Source organism: Xenopus laevis, chromosome 6S, assembly GCF_017654675.1.
Source record: "Xenopus laevis strain J_2021 chromosome 6S, Xenopus_laevis_v10.1, whole genome shotgun sequence".
In the NCBI taxonomy this organism is placed as follows: Eukaryota; Metazoa; Chordata; class Amphibia; order Anura; family Pipidae; genus Xenopus; species Xenopus laevis.
This window is the reverse complement of record NC_054382.1, coordinates 115,470,737-115,490,458: the sequence shown is the minus strand read 5'-3', so window position 1 is coordinate 115,490,458 and position 19,722 is coordinate 115,470,737. Positions and strand designations below refer to the sequence as shown.

At 40.8% G+C, this 19,722-nt stretch overlaps 1 protein-coding gene across 1 annotated transcript in view; it reads left to right on the top strand.

Moving 5' to 3' along the window:
- Window positions 1-6,782: 6,782 nt before the first annotated feature.
- The window catches only part of matn2.S (matrilin 2 S homeolog), a 40,048-nt gene continuing 27,108 nt past the window's right edge, over window positions 6,783-19,722 (top strand). Inside the window, 2 exon segments of the mRNA NM_001096365.1 lie at window positions 6,783-6,850; window positions 13,932-14,060. Of these exon segments, the coding sequence (NP_001089834.1) occupies window positions 13,934-14,060 (127 nt within the window). The 5' untranslated portion in view covers window positions 6,783-6,850; window positions 13,932-13,933.

The following is a 19,722-nucleotide window of genomic DNA, read 5'->3' as shown; positions in this document are numbered from 1 at the left end:
TGACCAGGGGCAGCTGGGAAATTGACAATATGTCTAGCCCCATGTCAGATTTGAAAATTGAATATAAAAAAATCTGTTTGCTCTTTTGAGAAATGGATTTCAGTGCAGAATTCTGCTGGAGCAGCACTATAAACTGATTCATTTTGAATTTTTTTTTCCCATGACAGTATCCCTTTAAGCAAACTCTGTAAATACCCAAAAAGCTAAACCAAGCTGAAAAGTATACAAAAAAAAAAATTACAATTTATTTGCTTACGTAATCTCTAAAACACTAGCCGGCAATGAATAATTAAAGAATAAACATAAAACCGATAAAATATACAATCCAGGTGGGTAATCACTTTTCCTGTAAAGAAAATTGAAATAACTGTTCCTTGGTTGTGGTGTATGCTTGTAATTTAAAGGACAGGAAAAAGGTTGTGAGTTGTAGTTCAGCAAGACGGAAAAGTTATTTTGATTGGGATTAAGATTTTCCCAATATGGTGAAGCAATGGAGTATGTAGAGTTCTTTACTGAATAAATTTAACAGGCAGATCGATGAGTGGCTAAATATAGAGAGCAGATCTTTACAAAGGGATGTATTGGCATCCCCCACTCCCTCCTCCTTGCCAGCTGTAGAAGCCCCCCAAAAAGAAGTTGGAATGGTCTCACCAAATTGAAAGTTCCGGAATTTCTCAAGGGCACAGCCAGGTTTGAACTCTCAGCAGCCTCAAGCCTGTTTCACGAATTCGCTACTCTGCAGATGTCCTTTTCACGAGGACATGGTTATTTCTAAGAGAAGGATAGCCTGGGGACTTCTGATATAAATTCTCTGGAATTCTCTATATATCACATTTTAAAGAAGTTAATGTCTTGCCATTGTATTTAATGGGGTTGTTCCCCTTTGAGTTAACTTTTAGTATGATGTAGAGACTGTTATTCTGAGACAATTTGCAGTTGGTTTTCATTTTTTATTATTTGTGGTTTCTGAGTTATTTCGCTTTTTATTCAGCAGCTCTCCGGTTTGCGATTTCAGCAGTCTAGGTGCTAGTGTTCACATTCCCCTAGCAACCATGCATTTATTTGAATAAGAGACTAGAATATGAATAGGAGAGGCCTGAATAGAAAGATGAGTAATAAAAAGTAGCAATAATAATAATAAAAATGTAGCCTTACAGAGCATTGGTTTTTTGTTTTTTGGATGAGGTCAGTGACCCACATTTGAAAGCTGGAAAGAGTCAGAAGAAGAAGGCAAATTAATTCAAAAACTATAAGAAATAAACAATGAAGACCATTTGAAAAGTTGCTTAGAAAAGGCCATTCTTTAATATACTAAAGTAAAGTTAATGGTAAACCACCCCTTTAAAGGGCATGTAAAGGAAAAAAAATAAAATCCTATTTTTACTTTCTTTAATGAAAAAGAAACCTATCTCCAATATACTTTAATTAAAAAATATATATACCGTTTTTTTAAGAAACCTGACTGTATGCAGTGAAATTCCCCCTTCATTTACTGCTGTGGATAGGAATTGTCAGATGGTCCCTAACTGCTGAGCAGGGAAACAATCATACTTATGAACAGCAGGGGGAGCCCCCGCCTTACTTCCCAGCCATGCAGAACTCAAGCAGCTTTGTTTATGACGATCCCTAAGCAGCCCAGACCACACTGAGCATGTGCACAGTCTTAGTCTTGCAAAAGATGTTTAACAAAGTTACAAGATGGTGACCCCCTGTAGCCAACTTTGAAAGCATAAATTATTTGTTTGATTAGGCTTGTGGTGCAGTAAGTTCATGTTTATATTTAGTATACAAAATACAGCATTTCTAGCCTTATTCTATTTTAGACTTTACATGCCCTTTAATGCACAATAAAATATCATATATCCATCTTGTAATTTATTGCACAGAACCTTCCTTGTCTAATGTTATACAGGACTGTGCATTGCCAAAAGCTACAATAGAAATCATTCCTCAGCCACAACAAGGATTAAAGGATCAGTAACATAATTTAAAAAAAAAAAAATTTGTTCGTATAGAATGGAAAAAAAACCACAAAGACAAATTAAACTTTTAAATTCCTAAGTCTTTATTAAGAAATAACTTACGGAAACTCCACTTGTGCTCCTCTTCAGAAAAGGCGACACGGCGATGATCCATCACGCAGTGCTCGATTTCTCCTCCCTGGCTATCTCCTATAAGGAAGGCAGGGAGGAGAAATAGAGCGCTGCACAGCAGCAGAGCGCAAGAGGAGTTTGGTAAGTTATTTCTTAATAAAGACTTATCGATTTAAAAGTTTAATTTGCCCTTGTGGTTTTTTTTCGTTCTATACTAATGAATTTTTTTTAAAAAAAAAATTGATGTTACTGGTCCTTTAAAACAATCGTTACCAAGTTTGCAGCCTGGCTATTCTTACAGTGAAACAGGCCTTTCCTATGCTGATGGTTAAAGCGCCTTTCCTACAGTCTGCACATCCTATAGAAGAAAAGACTGGATTAGCTACTGAAATAAACATTATTATTAATGTTATTTTAATTGAAACACTATTCGTGAGTGTAAAAGTAATTAAAAAATAAACACAGAAAAATTTTCCCCGGGTTTGTATTGGATTTGCAAAAATGTCTATTGATTCATCAACATCTGTTATTGTTAACAATCAGAACCACATGGTAAATATGCCTATAATACCATGAATATTACCCTGAAAATCCTGTAAATGATACCCTTGTCCTTATAAAAGATGTTTAGTGATGTCATGGGTGCTCAATGATGCAATCTGTGATGTCATTGGTGCTGAATGATGCAATCTGTGTTACATGACTCGGTGAAACTCATGTAACACAGTTACACAAAGTATTGTAAAAATAAGCATATTAGAAATTCCATGACCTCTATAAAAGCACTTGGTCTGAGGCCTCATTCCTCATCAGGCAACTTCGGGCGACTACGGCAGCGTTCCGAGTGCCATCCCACCGGCAATTTACATTCTTGCCGATGGGAAGGCAGTTTAGGGAGATTAGTTGCCCGAAGAAGAAGTGATTTGTCACTGGGCGATTAATCTTCCGAAATAACAGCGTGTGTCTCTGCGCTTAATGGGGTAGTTCACCTTTAAACAAACTTTTAGTATGAAATAGATAGTAATATTCTGAGACAAACTGCAATTAGTCTTCTTCTTTTTTTATTTATGGTTTTTCAGTTATTTAGCTCTTTGTTCAGCACCTCTCCAGTATGGAATTTCAGCAAGTATCTGAATGCTAGGGTCTTATTTGCACTAACCAAGCAGTGGTTTTAAGAGACACTGGAATAAGTATTGGAGGGGGGCTGAATAGAAGATAAGTAAAAAAAATAACAATAGCAATAAAATTCCATCTTGACAGACAATTGTTTTTTTTTCATGCTGGGGTCAGTGACCCCCAATGAAATCTAGAAAAGGTAGAAGAGGAAGGCAAATAACTCATCATCAACTATAAAGTTGCTATGAACTGTACAGGCTATAACATACTAAAGGTTAATGGTTAACCACCCCTTTAATATACTTATAACTTAAAATATGGGGTACAGGTATGGGACCTGTTATCCAGAATGCTCCTGGGGGTTTTCTGGATAATGGATGTTTCTGTAATTTGGATCTTCATCCAAAACTACTGTGCTAGAAAATCATGTAAACATTAAATAAACCCAATAGGCTGGTTTTGCCTCCAATAAGGATTAATTATATCTTAGTTGGGATCAAGTACAAGCTACTGTTTTATTATTACAGAGAAAAAGGAAACCATTTTAAAAATAAATTGGATTATTTGATTATAGTGGAGTCTATGGGAGACAGCCTTTCTGTAAGGGTCTGGCCAAACAAGCAGATTCGGGGAGATTAGTTGCCCCAGCGACAAATCTCCTCTTCTTTGGGGCGGCCGACAATCACTCCGAACTGCCTTCCCCCTGCCCTCCGTCAGCTAAAATGAAAATCGCCTGGGGGAAGGCCCATGCGGCACTTCGTTTTCCGAAGTCGCCCGAAGTTGCCTCATGAGGAAACTTCGGGCGAGCTCTGCGTGTGCCTCCCCCCAGGCGATTTTCATTTTACCCTGCGGATGGCAGGGGGAAGGCAGTTTCGGGAGATTTTCGCCCTACAGAAGAGGAGATTTGTCGTTGGGGCGACTAATCTCCCCAGATCTGCTCGTGTGGCCAGACCCTAATTCAGAGCTTTCTGGATAACGGGTTTCCTGATAATGGATCCCATATCTGTATTATATTATCTCTCTTTCTGTGTAAATATCTATATGTAAGCAGCTATTTGAAACATCTGAGTGCTAGAATTAATGGGAAGCAGCATTGCAGTGCTAAGAGTATCACTGCAGTGTAAAATGATGCCTTCTTGGAAGAACAATTATACAGATCGTGACTACATTCCATAAACCTGCACTCATAGTCACTGTCAGGAGAGAACCTGCAAAATGCTCAGAGTCATAAGAAGGGGAATTTAATATGAATATGTGTATAGCAGTACTGTTTACTGTTTGAAGAGGCAGCTGTCTAGGGCGCAACAATTGGGGGGCGCTGGGCAGCTACTTCTTCTGCCTACCCCTGGACCAGATTCTACTGCTCACCAGACTTAACTTGTATGTACGTGAGCGTTGGTGTCACGTAAGTGCGTCACCGTGCCCCATCAATGCGCATGCGTGTAAGGGGTGCTCCACCAATGAGGCAAGTTGAGGCTCAGGCGGCAGCGCCCCCCTGGTTGCCAGGGGTGGCAAAAATGCTGACCCTGGTAACTTTAAGAGCCGAATTTCCATTTTTTAAACCGGAAATTCGGCTTTTCTAGCGCAATTTTCGCACTCTGCGCTAGCGATGCGCATTTTGAATGCTGCCTCAGGCAGTGTAACAGGCCATCACTAATAATAATCTAATTCTTTATTTATTTACCAGTAGGTCTTTCCAGCTGACACAAGGTCACCCATTCCGATTAGAAGAAAAGAGGTTCTGTCTAAATATTCGGAAGGGTTTTTTTACAGTGAGAGCTGTGAAGATGTGGAATTGTCTCCCTGCATCAGTGGTACAGGCTGATACATTAGATAGCTTTAAGAAGGGGTTGGATTGCTTTTTATCAAGTGAGGGAATACAGGGTTATGGGAGATAGCTCATAGTACAAGTTGATCCAGGGACTGGTCCCATTGCCATTTTGGAGCCAGGAAGGAATTTTTTCCCCCTCTGAGGCAAATTGGAGAGGCTTCAGATGGAGTTTTTTGCCTTCCTCTGGATCAACTGGCAGGTTAAAATAGAGTTAAAAGGTCGAACTTGATGGACGTGTGTCTTTATTCAACCTAACTTACTATGTAATGGCCCGTTTCTGCACAAGGCTGTCAAAGTGAAGTCTCTGAGGCTGGACACATTCTTCCCTGGGATTCTGAAGGCCTCCAGTATGTCTGACAGCTCCATCGTTTGCTTCGTATGACATAATCATTTTAATAGTATCCAGACCATGAACATGTGGGAATGGCAGAAAATCAGGCCAGTATTTGAAAATGTTGGACAGCTCTGTCTTTGCTAATGGAGAAGGGATCTCAAAGCAATGAAGCTGGGAAGCAAACTCTGCCTGCCTTGTACTGTTATGGGATTTAGTGATACATTTATACCTGTACTTAAAAGGATGGTTCACCTTTATTTTAACTTTTAGTATGTTGTAGAATGGCTAATTCTAAGCAATATGATTGGCTATTTGCAGTGTCGGACTGGCCCAGCGGGACACCTGGAAAAAACCCAGTGGGCCATGACCCTCATGGGGCCCCGCCGGGCTAGACCCCCTTCTCTGGAAGACCCCACTATACAAAAAAAAAATTTTGGCGCTGCCGAGTGTTGCCGTCAGCGCATGCACATAGTTTCGTATGAGCATGAGCGCCTCCATGCATGCACGCAAGATGCGCCCGGAGTAGGGGGACAGGGGGCCCTGGACAGCAGTCCCGGTGGACCCCGGGCCCCCCAGTCCGACCCTGGCTATTTGATAGCCCCTATGAGAAATGGCAGCTTACAGGAGACTCTGTTTGGCAGTACATCTGGGTTTAATGCAACTAAAACTTGCCTCCAAACCTGGAATTTAAAATTAAGTACCTGCTTTGAGGCCACTGGGAGCAACATCTATGGAAAAAACATGTTGCTCATGAGCCACTGGTTGGGGTTCACTGGCTAAGAGTGACTACAACTTTGATTTTTTTTAAATTCAGATGGTTACCTAGTTGCTAGGGTACACTTACCCTGGTAACTAGACAGTGGTTTGAAGGGCACATTGAGAGCTGAATAGGAGAGGGTCTGGGAAATTAAAGACATCTGACAGATACAATAAAAAAAAACCTCGGTATTATTTTGGACTCATCAGATTTCTGGTTGCCAGGGAGGAGAATTCCAAATCTACAGAGGAGAATGGCAGGAATGAAACATAACCAGTTTACAAAACACACACAAATAAAGGTCCAATTGCAAATTGCCTGAGATTATCACTCTGCAGGATGTTAAATGCGTTTTAAGCATATTTTTTCCCTATAAAGAAGTCGCTCAAAGGAGTTTACCCAGAGACATATTTGCAGCTCCGAACTGATTTTAATATAATTTAATATATATGTATCTATCCACGTCCCTATAAACCGGATCAAGGGGCGGCCACTTTCCCTTTTCCACTACAAAGCCCATCTCTGCAGTTGGCAATGGCACTTTCAGAATCTGCCTGTGAGTTGTACCCAAGGACTGGCCCAATGGATGGAGGGGCGGGTTTTTCCCTTGACTTTCCCGAGGGGGGCAATGTACCTCCTGCGCTCCAGCAACTGGAAATGAGCGCACACACAGCTCCGGATTTCTTACAACCCTTGTAGCGCTCCATCCCCAATAGCAGGTAAGGAACTCATCAGCGCAGCGTTACCAGGAATAGCGCGGGAGAGCGGAGACAGGGAGACTTGTGCACACTGGTTAGTGGAGTTGGAGAGGAACTGTGCGCAATGGAAGGTCCGTGCGCAATAGGCGGTGCGCTCTACTGCAACAGCCTGTGCGCTCCATGATCAGACGCTTGCTGTCAGCTAAACTTCCTAAATGCCTGTTACAGTTGTCTATGTGAGTAGTGGATTCCCATTAGATGACAGTGGGGTAACACAGGCTCATCATATGGATTCACTCCCTGGGTTTCATGGATACTCTTTTGTTAGAGTAAATTCACATTCCTGTTTGGATTACATATTCCATTGGAATGGAGACTGTGCACATTAGAGGGTGATGTGCAACTATATGACTCCTAATCCTATACATTGTCTGCTCCAGTGTGTTGTTTGCCTTGTGGCCAAATGCATTACAGCTGTAGAACTCTAATAATTCAGCTACAATGTGGATGCAATTCAGATGCAGCTACTCAGGGCCGCCATTAGAAATCACGGGGCCCCATACAACAACATTTTTGGGGCCCCCTAGGCCCCGCCCATCCTGGTGCCAAGCCCTGCCCAGACCTGCCCACTCCACATCACAGTTAAAAGACCACACATCAGCGTTAAAAAAGTAACCCCCCACACAGACAAGTTATAAAAAGCTATTGATTGGCGCCAGGGCCCCACATAAAAGTTTTTTTAAAAAAGCATTGGTGCCAGGGCCCCCATTACAAGTAAAAAAAATTGGTGACAGGGGCCTATAGAATATTAAAATAATACATTGGTGGCCAGGGGATTAAAAAATACACAGATTTTTGTTCAGTAAAATTGAACTCATGGCTTAAGGACTGTTTTTGTGACTTCGGGTCTTTTCACTGCTTCGGGACTTCGGCTGTAATTCCGCATTTTCAGCTGTTCGGAATCAAAAATGGCAGCAAATCTTCGGCGCTCGGAAGGGGGGCCCAGCTCTTTCTAAAGTGCAGCACTGCCGGGCCCCCCCTTCATGCCCGGGCCTGGGACACTTGCCCCCCCCTGCCCCCCCCTGTCCCCCCCTGATGCAGGCCCTGCAGCTACTGTATAGTGTAGTATAGTATAAACTCTTTAGTATCTAATATTTATCCAGTAGTATATATTTGCCATAAATATAATGATAGTAATGTCAAACACAACATGTGCAACTCAGCTTATCTATGAATGTATTGAAATCATTGCTTCCTAAGATGCATGTATTGACAATTATTTAGTTTAAGATTGACTGTTAAATCAATTCCCTGGGGTGTATATGTATTATTTTGTTAGGTGCTATCAAATAGTATGGCAGCTTACCAAATACTATATTTGCATTCCTGATTCCCATATGGGGCACTTGTAGTTAGAGGCTTGGGTTTGGCTGGAGGGCAGGGTTCTTTTGGTGTATTGTCTTTACTGTAGCAGAAAGTGGTACCCGTGGTTGGGAAGTACTAGAGCACTTGTATCCAGAAGCAAAACAAATTGACAGAATCTCATTATTCCTCCATAGCCTTCTATGTGGAGCAGAATAGGTTAATCCCTCTTTGTTGGTGATTATCACACAGTCCCCTGTCCCCGACAAAATTCTGGAGCATAGCACAAGTCACTCAGTCTGCTCCCCTGGCACAAGATGAAGGGCAGGGCTGCTCTGGGAATCTGTCAGTTCCAGAGTTGGACTTCTGGCTACAAGGAAGGAGCTGGGACTGTGATCCAGAAGGAGGGGAGAAACTTTGGCTCAAACCCACTAAGATCCTCTTGTTGCCATTACTCTAAAGTGCAGAGAGAGCCTTGCTGCAGTGCAACTGGCTGTGCTGGTGGAATAGTCTGGCCACTGAGATGAATCAGCCTCTTATTTCCTGAGATAACCTCACCAATCAGACAACTCCTTGGATTTTATAACATTGATTCTTGGAGGCCTTTGGCTGTGTCATTACAAACCTTATCCAAGCCTCTAATCCTGAATCTTAAGGCTGCATCATGTTTTCCTCGTACATGTAATAAAGCAAAACAGCAGACAACATCCATTAAAATCGAATTCATCAAATAATTCATATGCGTGAGGCGGTCTAAGCCTAACTGGCAACATTTAATAGCATCACTGTGGTTGTGCCCTAAAACATTCCGCATAAAATAAATCAGCCGCAACCCCCTTGACCATTCATTTGGTGCAGATCAGGAAAGTGGCTGCATTTCTCTTTTTTCACTTCTCTATTTAGCAAGGATGGTTTCAGTAGGATAAAAGACTCTATACCAGCAGCTCTACGAGGGAATGTAAAGTCTAAAATAGAATAAGGCTAGAAATGCTGTATTTTGTATACTAAATATAAATATGAACTTACTGCACAACAAGCCTAATCAAACAAATAATTTATGCTTTCAAAGTTGGCTACAGGGGGTCACCATCTTGTAACTTTGTTAAACATCTTTGCAAGACTAAGACTGTGCACATGCTCAGTGTGGTCTGGGCTGCTTAGGGATCGTCATAAACAAAGCTGCTTGAGTTCTGCATGGCTGGGAAGTAAGGCGGGGGCTCCCCCTGCTGTTCATAAGTATGATTGTTTCCCTGCTCAGCAGTTAGGGACCATCTGACAATTCCTATCTACAGCAGTAAATGAAGGGAGAATTTCACTGCATACAGTCAGGTTTCTTATAAAAACGGTACACATTTTTTAATTAAAGTATATTGGAGATAGGTTTCTTTTTCATTAAAGAAAGTAAAAATGGGATTTTATTTTTTTGCCTTTACATGCCCTTTAAACATAGTGGCTGCTGAAAGGGTGAAGATGGGGTAAAGCTGGTATCTCTTATATTCAAGTAGGAGGAACTTTTGCTCTCAGGGAGCTCTCACTCTCTCACTCTTGATGAATACTGAAGATTTATGAAGACTTATACCTACTTGCATATATTGAAATTTTAAGTTCCCAAAGGGAAAACCTTTTATTGTTAGTTTCTCCAAACATAAAATTCACCATCGTCACCCTGACTGTCACCCTGTTTTCTCACAAGAAACTTAAAAATGATGTAGGGATCAATGGTATGACCTATGCTCCATGTAGTCCCAAGGGCTTAATCGACTCATCTCTCACACAGGGGAGTCTCAATAACCCAACTACAGCAAACTCTCAACCTAGAGACTCCTTCTATCCAGACTTATCACCAAAGTTCCTTGGCTCAGGATTTGGACCAAATAGATCTTCACAGATTTTCTTCAACTCCAAAAGATACGTTTATGAAACATGTGCTGGTTCATGGATATCTAAGATTAATTTACATCATTAATTGCTAATAATCCATCATAGTTCTCTTTTTGCCATGAAGAGTAAAGGCTACGTGCAACCCACAGTTTTTCTGATTTTGGTGGCCTCCAGTTCCTGGCATTCCTTTGATTTGCAGCTCAGGGTGATCTGGAGGACACAGGATGCCCATACAGACCAAAAAGGTTTAGCACTGGTCTTCAAGCTGGTGTTGCAATACATTATACAACCTCTACAGCTGAAGAACCCTTGTTATAGACTTTCAGCTGTTGTAGAGACATATTCAGGGTGAGGACTAAGGCAGAGCAGAGGCAGGAGCACAAATCCTGATGAGCATAAGCTGCACCTCCCTGTCATTCCACCGCAATCTTGGAGCTGATTCTAAGACCTTTGCAGAATATATAAAGTATGAAGTTACCATCTGGCTGTGAGTCATTCAAGCAATGGTTCATTATGCACTGTAAATTAGCTTCTCGCCTACATTTCTCTCCTCTTTCTGCGAATTCTGTGAATGATAAAAAAAAATGTTGTTGCAGCAATTTAGCCTGTATCTGTCCTTGATTTTAAGGGGGTGGGTTTAAAGGGGAACAGTGAAAGAAAGACGTATTTAAGGCATCTGTCAATATGCACCAGTTAAAAATGTTCACAGGTTTTTAAAGTTATTTATAGATACAATTGTTATCGACGGTAGTATTTTAATTGCTTTCAATTTTCTGACTCCTAAAACAATGTGGCAGGTAGTCGTTTCTCCTCCAGGTCTGTGAATAAGCTGGCATGCAACAATGTTTCAGGAATCAGAGGCAGAACATAGAGAATGCCTCCTGTCACCACCTCTTACCCTGGGCCGGTTCTCCTATCAGCAGAAAACTCCACCGGCCCGGGGTACTTCTTAGTGAACAACATGGAGCGATTCTCTTCCTGCTTCTTCTTTCTTCATGCGGTTGCGCATGCACAGTAGTTGTCAGGTTCTATTGTACATTTAGAAATATGCCCTTACTTTTTTCCTTTTACCAGTAAAAAAAACATTGTTAAGAACCAATTCGTATGCTGCAGACTGCACTGATTTTTGTGTAAGCTTAAAGGGATACTGTCATGGGAAAAAAAATCTTTTTTCAAAATGAATCAGTTAATAGTGCTGCTCCAGCAGAATTCTGCACTGAAATCCATTTCTCAAAAGAGCAAACAGATTTTTTTATATTCAATTTCGAATTCTGACATGGGGCTAGACATATTGTCAATTTCCCAGCTGCCCCAAGTCATGTGACTTTTGCTCTGATAAACTTCAATCACTCTTTACTGCTGTACTGCAAGTTGGAGTGATATCACCCCCTCCCTTCCCCCCCCCAGCAGCCAAACAAAAGAACAATGGGAAGGTAACCAGATAGCAGCTCCCTAACACTAACTTACAGCTGCCTGGTAGATCTAAGAACAACACTCAATAGTAAAAACCCATGTCTCACTGAGACACATTCAGTTACATTGAGAAGGAAAAACAGCAGCTTGCCAGAAAGCATCTCTCTCCTAAAGTGCAGGCACAAGTCACATGACCAGGGGCAGCTGGGAAATTGACAAAAGGGGGTATTGAAATGCTGCCTTTCTGATGCTACTGATTATACACATTGGCACTGCCCCCGCACTACAGCAGGCTCATAGCCTTACATTCTCTCTTTAAATTTCTGAATGTTATTACTTCAAATATTTCCCCAGTGCCTGGGATTGCCTGAAAGGGTTCAGCTGGCTGCCTTTGCTGCCACTCCTTGGGGTTGGTTTAAAGTCACTTGGAAATATTCTCCTGCCAAGTGTCCCGGAAAGGCTTGTTATACAGAACTTGATTCAGAAGCCAAAATGTTTGATTTAAAGATGAGATTTTTAACATATAACTCTCCAGATGCTGATGAACCACAGTAATCAGTGTCCTCTCTGGGGGTTGTAGTTCAGCCACAGGTGGTATCACAGGTTCAATTTTTTTTTGCTTTATTAAAATGCTGATTAATCAATTAAGAAAGAGCTTATTGCAACAGAGCTGAGTGTGTCTCATTTAGGAACACTGGACCCTAGTGAAATAGGCAGCTGAGCCAACCCAAGGCAGACGTCACCAGGAATATTGCCAGGCTATGGGTACTTCTCTGTCACCGCACACTTATAGACTGTTAAAGGGCAAGTCAATTCGAAAATAAAAATTTGCCTAAGAGAAGAAAACATTATTCTAAGTAACATTGCAATATACATTTATTACAATTTTTTTTATGGTTTCTAAGTTATTTGTATATGTTTTGCTATTAAAAGCAGTGTTTGTCCCTTTCTATTCTCTGTCCTGACGGCTCAGACTGTTGATACAATGTAAGTCAGCTGATTAACAGACCTGTCTTTGCTGGGGAACCAAGACTGTTGCAACTTTGTTTAAAAAGTAACAACTGGGAGTTAAGTAGATGCTGCTTTCAAGATCAGCTGTTTTTACAAATAACTTTAAAATCACTGAAAATGTGTAATGAAAGTTGCTTAGAATTATTTTTTCTTATATTAGGCCAATTTTTATTTTGGGGTTGACTTGCCCTTTTAAACAGTGGCCACGAGGGTCACTAAATATGCACATTTTCTGTATAGCCACACTGTGGCACAGGCAGGCTAATCATAAGACTAGTGGTTTTGTTCATACTGTACTTACAGTTCAACTGATATTGACCGGCTAAGTTTTGCATTCTCAACGTAGGCTATGGGCACACAGGCTAAAGGCTCCGGCATATTTTTGCAGGCTGGGAGAAGCAGATCTGCTCAGTGTTCCTGCTCCATTGATTTGAATTTGATCAGCCTGTGTGTGCTCACATACAGGCTGAGGTCAGTCCAAATACTTATCTCAGCTTCAGCCCTGCTGTAGTGATGGGCGAATAAATTCCCGAAACTCCCTCGAAAATTCACCGCTGAAAATTCGACCGCATCGAAATATTTAGGACATCCATTGACTTTAACGCCGGAGTCAAAATTGACACGGACGACTTTTCCGACACGCATCCAAAATTGACGCGGGAGGCAATTTTCGAGTTTCACAAATTTTTCCGGAAATTTTTTGCGTTTCGCAATTTTCTTGGGAAATTCGAAAAATTTTCAGCGAAACAGGAGAAATTTGCTCATCACTAGTGATGATATCAGGTTGGAGCTTTATCAATTGGGAAGATTAGATGTGGGTCTTTCCCATCAGGTTTGTATGGGCTTCCCATGTGCTCTACACATCTTACAGACAGCATGCAGGAACTACATAACCCACAATGCACTGCACTGTGATGTTCCTTTCCTTATTGAAATCACGTGTGCAGGGAATTGTGGGGTTTGGAAGATGCAGGCTGAGGACAGATGGCTGTTGATACAAAGTAACAGTAGTCAGCCAGCTCAGCAAAGTAGTCAGACCAATCAGCAGGAGAGCAGGGGGCTAGGCTTAGGGAACTGTTCCAAACCATTAAAAATCATGAAAAGTCTGCATATTTTTTAATTGATGTATATTGCAAAGTTGCTTGAAATTATGTTTACTTTTTAAAAAGCTTAACTTATGTTTGTGTGGAGTTCCCCTTTAATTGGTTTACTGGTAAGCTTTATTTGGGTTTCCAGCATATGAGATAAAAGGGGTAAGGTGGTATGGCATCTTTTGCACATTCCACCCCCCACTCAAATAAAGGAGCAGCGCTGCACATACAAGTAGCACTATATTTATACTGATATATATATACGTTTGTCTGTGATACACTGTATTTTTAATATAATGTAGGAGGGAAATATTTTCATGCATCGCATTCTGCTGTGTTTTCAGAGATGAGCTTCATTCATTCCTGTTTCCTTGTCTTCTTGCTGTTTCTGGGAGTGGATGCCAGAGAAAAGCGTCAGTCAGCAGCCGTCACAGCCCTAACAAATGAAATTGACAGCCAAGCAGCCTTCCTCAGTAAGTGAATAGGACTACCAACTGGACTGGACCCTGGGGGTGGAATTATCCTACTGCTTTGACTCATCTTGAATAATGTTCTTTATAGATGGTGCCCAAGTCAGAATTAATTTTGGAACCTCAGCTCTGTGGTTCAAAGTAGCTAGCCATAGTCACTACCTTGTGGCAACCATGTGAGTTCAGGTTTTTGTATTTTAGTACAAGGCCAGGGATTTGGAAGTGCATTGACTAGTCACCTGGTGATGTTACAAAATGGCAGCATGGACAACTTGTTAGAAAGACTTTGCAAACTGATATGGCAAGGAAAGACCTCTGAAGGTAAATACATAAACACTGTTAGGTTAATCTTGGACAGTGATCCCCAACCAGGGGCTTGTGACCAACCCCTTGCATGTTATGACCAGTGGCATCAAAGAAAGGTGCTTATTTTTTAATTCCTGGCTTAGGGACAACTTTAGGTTGCATAAAAACCAGGAGTACTACCAAACAGAGCTTCTTGTAGGGTGCCAGTCCACACAGGGGCTACCAAAAGTCAATATGCAGGGTATCCTCTTAATCGTGAAATAGACTCTTTCTGAAAAAAAACATGAAAGCAGTGAGCACTAGGGATGGGCGAATTGTTTCGTCTTGTTTCGCCATGGAAATGACTTGTATGACATCGTGCGTCAAAAAAAAAAAGAAAACATTTTTTTGACGCCCATAATCTTTAATGGGCGCCGGCAAAATTACACCAGCGGCGAATTTTTGGCGAAACGAAACGGGTCAAACTCGCCCATCCCTAGTGAGCACTTATTCAGAAGCACAAGGGTATTGGTGCATAGTAGTGATGTGTGGGCCGACCCGATACCCACGGGACCTGCGGGTTTGGGTCGACCTCGCAGTGCTCCTCGTGGGTGGCGGGTTGGTGTGGATTGAGCTCTTCTCCTGCTCTCCCCACCCGCCACCTTCAAATGCTGGCATCCAACTTCCGGGTTCCAGTTTTATAGTCGTGCGTCTGCTCGCCCCGTCCCTTTTGTGACTTCATTGTGATGTCATCGGCGGGGCGGCGCGGGTCTATAAAAGGACCCCGGAAGCGCGGGTGCGGGCACATGTTGTAGCAGGGCTGGTTAGGGTAGGGAAACCTTGACCTGCACATCACTAGTAAATAGTAATGTTGCATCTTCAGCTGCTAAATAGCAGCCTGTGTCCTTATTTATAGACTAGGGCTGCTTGATGTGGCCTGAAAATGAGCTTTAAGATGCCAAGAGTCACCAGTATTCAGGTTTATAAAATCAAGGCCAAAAGCCTGGAATATGCATACACCATGGAGTAGGTAGAAGGCAGTTGAGGTGACAGGAAGGCATACCTACGAGACAGCTTGACAACCTAATAAAATATTGCTGTTCCATAAGGAAAACCTTAATAAGGTTTGAAGTGAAGCATTGATGTTGAATCCTGCGGCTAAATGATGACTGTTTGGTTCATCATAGCAATTACATATTTAGAAAGAGTGCAAGATTTTTAGTTAAAAAGTCTGACTCATGCCATGCAGTTCGGTTCTACAAAGAGCTCTTTCTAGTAAAATCAGCCTTCTTCCAAAATAAACCCCACTGATACTGAAAGGTCTTCTTGTTCTGCAGTAAGGTGAAGACATATGGCTTTTATACCGTAATTTTCAAGTCAATTTCTAAGCACAAAACTAACTTTTTTGGGGTGTCAGTGGTGGATTTATATCGGTTTTGATGCTCACAAAAAAGCATTGCGGTTATCTCTGCCCGAAGTAGCAGTACAGTTGCATATCTTAACCCAATGTTCTAATGTTTGAGGAGCACTACTGTTCTTTAAATACAATAACAAATGTTTGCCAGACCACTGTTGTATCTTCTTTTAGGAATTCATTGATTCACAGTAATTGTAGTTATAGAACAAGGTACAGAAAACTACTTGAGAAGGACATTGCTACTTTTAAGAGGTGGGTCTTTAGGAGCCTTTGGAGTAGCAGTGCCTATAGATTACTAATGCGATGTTACTGATGTTGTTCCATTAGGATCTACACCCATAAAAGCTTTGTTAACATTCTGTCCCATGGAAAATATTTCTTAAATATTGATTTATTAGAAAATGTACATTGTTACATTTAAACATCTAGTTTTTATGTAACCATAATATAATCTGAATGAAAAGCAAAAAACAGGAGGGTGATTTAGACAAACTGTTTGTTGAAAGTGTCTTGAGATCTACTGATCACCAGCTAAAGGTCTACTGGTAGATCCTGATCTACCTTTTGGACATCCCGGCTTGGTTACACTTATTGTATGTACCATTGTAAAGATCATGTAGCCCTATAGAAGTCTTACAGATGGGATTAAGAGAAAATGAGGAATAAAGAAGGTAGAAGCTCAACGAGTGAAGGCAGAGACACACATGTGTGGTATAGATGTTGGGAAGGTATTTTTTTATCAAGTGTTGACTTGAAATTAGAGTCAATGGGGTAAAGTCTGGTGGAATCAGAAGATATGTAATAAAGATAGAGATAATGTAATCCTTAACCAAGGTGCGAAATTATAGGGCAACAATGTACTTGCTGTTCTTATAATGCCATTGGCATTGTGTTGTTTTAGAATTTGAAAGCCCCACCGAATAAATTTGCTTTTCTTTTGGCTTTTAAATACAGTGTGAAAATAATTCTCACAGAACAGGAAGCTGTAAGAAAATCCATATTGATCTGTGCCTTTATTCAGTGTTGTTCAATATTAAATTCCCCAAATGGCCTGTTTCTGCCAGGGGGACTCAGTTCTTGCATCGAATGTTAATAAGTATTTTTGTAACAGGAAATATTTCATCCTAATGTTGTTATATTTCATTAGATAGAGTTATTTTCAGTTGGATTCCATGATCCTTGTGAAACAAGGTCATTTTCCGCTGGAATGTACAGCAAGAGTGGAAACGTGCTAGACAAAGAGAGATAAGCAAATCATAGTATTTTTATTAAAAGTAATAAAATGCACTTCAACCTTCCCCTTATTTTAGAGGTCAACCATAATCTGGTTTTTCATCTCATTATATATATGTATTGTATCTTGATTCAGCATGATTCAGAAGATACTTGTATTCAAATTTTGGACAGTTTGATGAAGGGCATAATTTCCTTCCTGAAGTCCTTTTTCTTGGTCCCTCAGTACTTCCAGACCCATACATAGAACACTCAGGGGCCTGAGCCAGAAGGCATACATGTTATACATCTGCTACACTGTGATAGCAACTTTTTCCTTTAATTTACACTTTATGCTTCATTATAGGAATGCTAAAATCCGTTTTCTTTAATCCTGCTTAACCCAATAGCTATCCTCTTGTTTTAATCTCTGAATAATAGAATTCCTTTGGCATAGTCTGGTGTCAGGGATCCATCCTGAGCAGGCTGGAATGGCAAATTCTGGATAGAGTCTAATGCCAGAGGGGTTGCTGTAAGTCGCCATAGACAGTCATTATTTATTGGGATAATAAAATGTGGGAGTTGCTTGGGCTAAGGTTGTCACTTGCCCAGCATTTTAACCTGGTAGCTGGTAAAACACCTGCCAAGGTTCGGGCCAATATTACAAATAGCCTTAAAGGGATTGTTCACCTTTGAGTGAACTTTTAGTATGATGTCTGCCTTAATATGACAACTTTTTCACATATGAGTGATAAGTAATATCCCTGCAGTGAGTTCCAACCATTTGGTTTTATGGTGTGCTACCACCATTAATGTGGATATAGACTTGTGGTAACATGGGTGTGGTTTAAAGTGCATCTGGTTTAAAAATAGTGAGTGGCTAACACTGGTTTCCATTATTGGCCCTCCTCTATGTAGGCTAGAAAAATTCCATCGCTCAGTACCACAGGAGTTGGACAGCACTGCTCTAGAACAATGATTCCCAACCAGTGGCTCATGAGTAACATGTAGCTCACCAACCACTTGGATGTTTCTCCCAGTGGCCTCAACACAGAGGCTTATTTGAATTCCATGCTTGAAGGCAAGTTTTGGTTGTATAAAACCATATGTACTGCTAAACAGCGCCTCCTGTAGGCTGCCAGTTCTCATAGGGACTCCCAATAGCCAATCACAGCCTTCATTCGGCACTCCAGGAACTTTTTTTCATGCTTGTGTTTTTTTTTTTTTACAACTGATTTCGGCTGACAGGTAAGAAAGGTTGGGGACCCCTGCTATAGAATGACCGATTTGCAGCAACTTTGCAATTGGTCTTCATTTTCATTTTATATAATTTCTGAATTATTTGCCTTCTTTCCAACTTTCAAATGGGGATCACTGACCCCAGCACCACAAAAACTATTGCTCTGAGAGGCTACAATTGTATTGTTATTGTTACTTGTTGTTACTTATCTTTCCATTCAGGCCTCAGTTGTTCATATTTCAGTCACTCATTGAAATTGCTGGATGGTTGCTAGGATATATTTGAACCATAGCAACTGGATAGCTAATAGAATTCCAAACTGGGGAGCTGCTGAACAAAAAGCTACTACATTTAAAAAAAAAACAGAAATAATGAAATATGAAGACCTGTCTCAGATTCTGATTCTGATACTAAAAATGTACCCCTTTAATGTTGAGGGCACTTATATAGTGAGCTGGCTGCCTTGCATTAAGCCAATAACACCAAGGGGCAAATTTACTTAAGGTCGAATATTGAGGGTTAATCAACCCTCGATATTCGACTGCCGAATTGAAATCCTTCGACCTCAAATATCGAAGTCAAAGGATTTACCACAATTTGTTCGATCGAACGAAAAATCGTTCGATCGAACGATTAAATCCTTCGAATCGTTTGATTCGAAGGATTTCAATCCACCGATCAAACGATTTTTCTTCGACCTAAAAAAGCCAGCAAAGCCTATGGGGACCTTCCCCATAGGCTAACATTAACTTCGGTAGCTTTTAGGTGGCGAACTAGGGGGTCGAAGTTTTTTTTTAAAGAGACAGTACTTCGACTATTGAATGGTCGAACAGTCAACGATTTTTAGTTCAAATCGTTCCATTCGAAGTCGGAGGTCGAAGTAGCCCACTGGCTTTTTTAAAAAAATATATATATTTGCCTTTTTCTTATGACTCTTTTTTGGTTTCAAATAGTGGTCAAAAAACAAATGCTCTGTAAGCAACACATTTATTGCTATTGCTACTTTTTATTACTCATCTTTCTATTCAGGTTCTCTGCTAATAATATTCCAGTCTCTTATTCAAATCATTGCATGGTTGCTTGGGTAATTTTGACCCTAGCAACCAGATTGCTGAAACTGCAAATTGAGGAGCTGCTGAATAACTCAAAAACCAAAAATAATAAAAAAAAAAAAATGGAAAAAAATTGCAAATTGCCTCAAGAAGATATCACTTTCTACATCATACTAAGGGGCAGATTTACATATGGTCGAATATCAAGGGTTAATTAACCCTCGATATTCGACTGCCGAATGTAAATACTTCGAATATCGAAGTCGAAAGGATTTACCGCAATTAGTTTGATCGAGCGATCGACCGAAAAATCTTCGATCTAACAATTAAATCCTTCGAATCGTCCGATTCGAAGGATTTTAATCCATCGATCAAACAATTTTTCTTCAACCAAAAAAAGCTTGCAAAGCCTATGGGGACCTTCCTCATAGGCTAACATTGACTTCGGTAGCTTTTAGG